The 1498-nt window shown below is 69.0% G+C and overlaps 1 protein-coding gene across 1 annotated transcript in view; it reads left to right on the top strand.

Annotated features, from left to right (window-relative positions):
• The window catches only part of zbtb18 (zinc finger and BTB domain containing 18), a 1881-nt gene extending 383 nt beyond the window's left edge, over nt 1-1498 (top strand). Inside the window, 4 exon segments of the mRNA XM_068741485.1 lie at nt 26-518; nt 553-601; nt 603-1455; nt 1457-1498. Of these exon segments, the coding sequence (XP_068597586.1) occupies nt 26-518; nt 553-601; nt 603-1455; nt 1457-1498 (1437 nt within the window).

Here is a 1498-nt window from a genome sequence, read left to right as displayed (position 1 = left end):
GGACGTGGTGCACCTCAACAGCGACATCGTCACGGCGCCGGCCTTCTCCCTGCTGCTGGAGTTCATGTACGAGGGCAAGCTGCAGCTCCTGGACCTCCCCGTGGAGGACGTGCTGGCGGCGGCGAGCTACCTGCACATGTACGACATCGTCAAAGTGTGCAAGAAGCGCCTGAAGCGAAAGGCCACGGCGGAGGCGGACAGCACGCGCAGGGAGGAGGACGGGGGGTCCAGCGGCTCCGATAAGGCCGACAGCGTGTCGGACGGTTCCACGGGCCGGCCCGCCACCGCCGACCTGCTGCACAGCGACGACGAGGAGGCGGGGAAGGCCGAGAGAGCGCCGCTGTGGCTGAGGCTGCCCTCCGGCGACAGATCGGCGACGGCGGCCATCGCGAGAAGCAGCCCGAGGCACGGCGAGGCGGAGAGGCTGGGCGGGGAAGGCTCGGGCGAGCGAGGGAAGCCGCCGTCCCCGGCTGGGAGCCCCGCCAGCTCCACCGGATCCCTTTCCCAACGGTCCCAGTGCTCCATGAACTCCCGCGGGGGACACAGAGGCAGGCGGGCGGCGAGCGACGCGGCCCGACTGCGTGCTGGACCTGTCGGTGAAGCCCGGTCGCCGGTAGCCACGGTAACAGCCACCAGTCCTACTTCAGCGGGGCAGCCACGCCAGACCGCCTCCAGAGCCCCCTGGCCGTGAGGGTGAAGGTGGAGAAGGGCGTGGCCTCGGACGAAGAGGAACCCGGAGGCGGCGAGTATAACATGGAGCACAGCGGCGTCGCCAAGGCGACGGTTCCCAGCGCCAACGGGGGCCTGAGCCACCACGGGGTCGGGGGGCCTCTGTCGGCCCAGCGGAGGCTCGGCCTGGAGGCGCACCTGTCCGCCCTGCGGGAGGCCTCCCTGGGGGAGAAGCCGTCGGCCGCAGCGGACGACGAGGACGTCCTGGGTGGGGAAAACGAGCGCGCCCAGGCGGAGGCGGCTAGCATGGATAGCTCCCTGCTCCCGTACGTCTCCAGCATGCTGTCGGCGCCGCACACGCAGATCTTCATGTGCCCGCTGTGCAACAAGGTGTTCCCCTCGCCGCACATCCTGCAGCTCCACCTCAGCTCCCACTTCCGGGAGCAGGACGGCATCCGCTCCAAGCCCGCCGGCGACGTCAACGTGCCCACGTGCACCATCTGCAGCAAGACCTTCTCCTGCATGTACACGCTGAAGCGCCACGAGCGGACGCACTCCGGCGAGAAGCCCTACACCTGCACCACCTGCGGCAAGAGCTTCCAGTACTCGCACAACCTCAGCCGCCACGCCGTGGTGCACACGCGCGAGAAGCCGCACGCGTGCAAGTGGTGCGAGCGGCGCTTCACGCAGTCCGGGGACCTCTACCGGCACATCCGGAAGTTCCACTGCGAACTGGTCAACTCGCTGTCGGTGAAGAGCGAGCCGCTGGCGCTGCCCAACGTCAGGGGATTGGGCGATCGAGGACAGTTCCCAGGAACTGTGGAAGTAG

The sequence above is a fragment of the Brachionichthys hirsutus genome, chromosome 7 (assembly GCF_040956055.1).
Source record: "Brachionichthys hirsutus isolate HB-005 chromosome 7, CSIRO-AGI_Bhir_v1, whole genome shotgun sequence".
Taxonomy (NCBI): domain Eukaryota; kingdom Metazoa; phylum Chordata; class Actinopteri; order Lophiiformes; family Brachionichthyidae; genus Brachionichthys; species Brachionichthys hirsutus.
The sequence above is the reverse complement of the archived record's forward strand: the minus strand, read 5'-3'. Positions and strand labels throughout refer to the sequence as shown.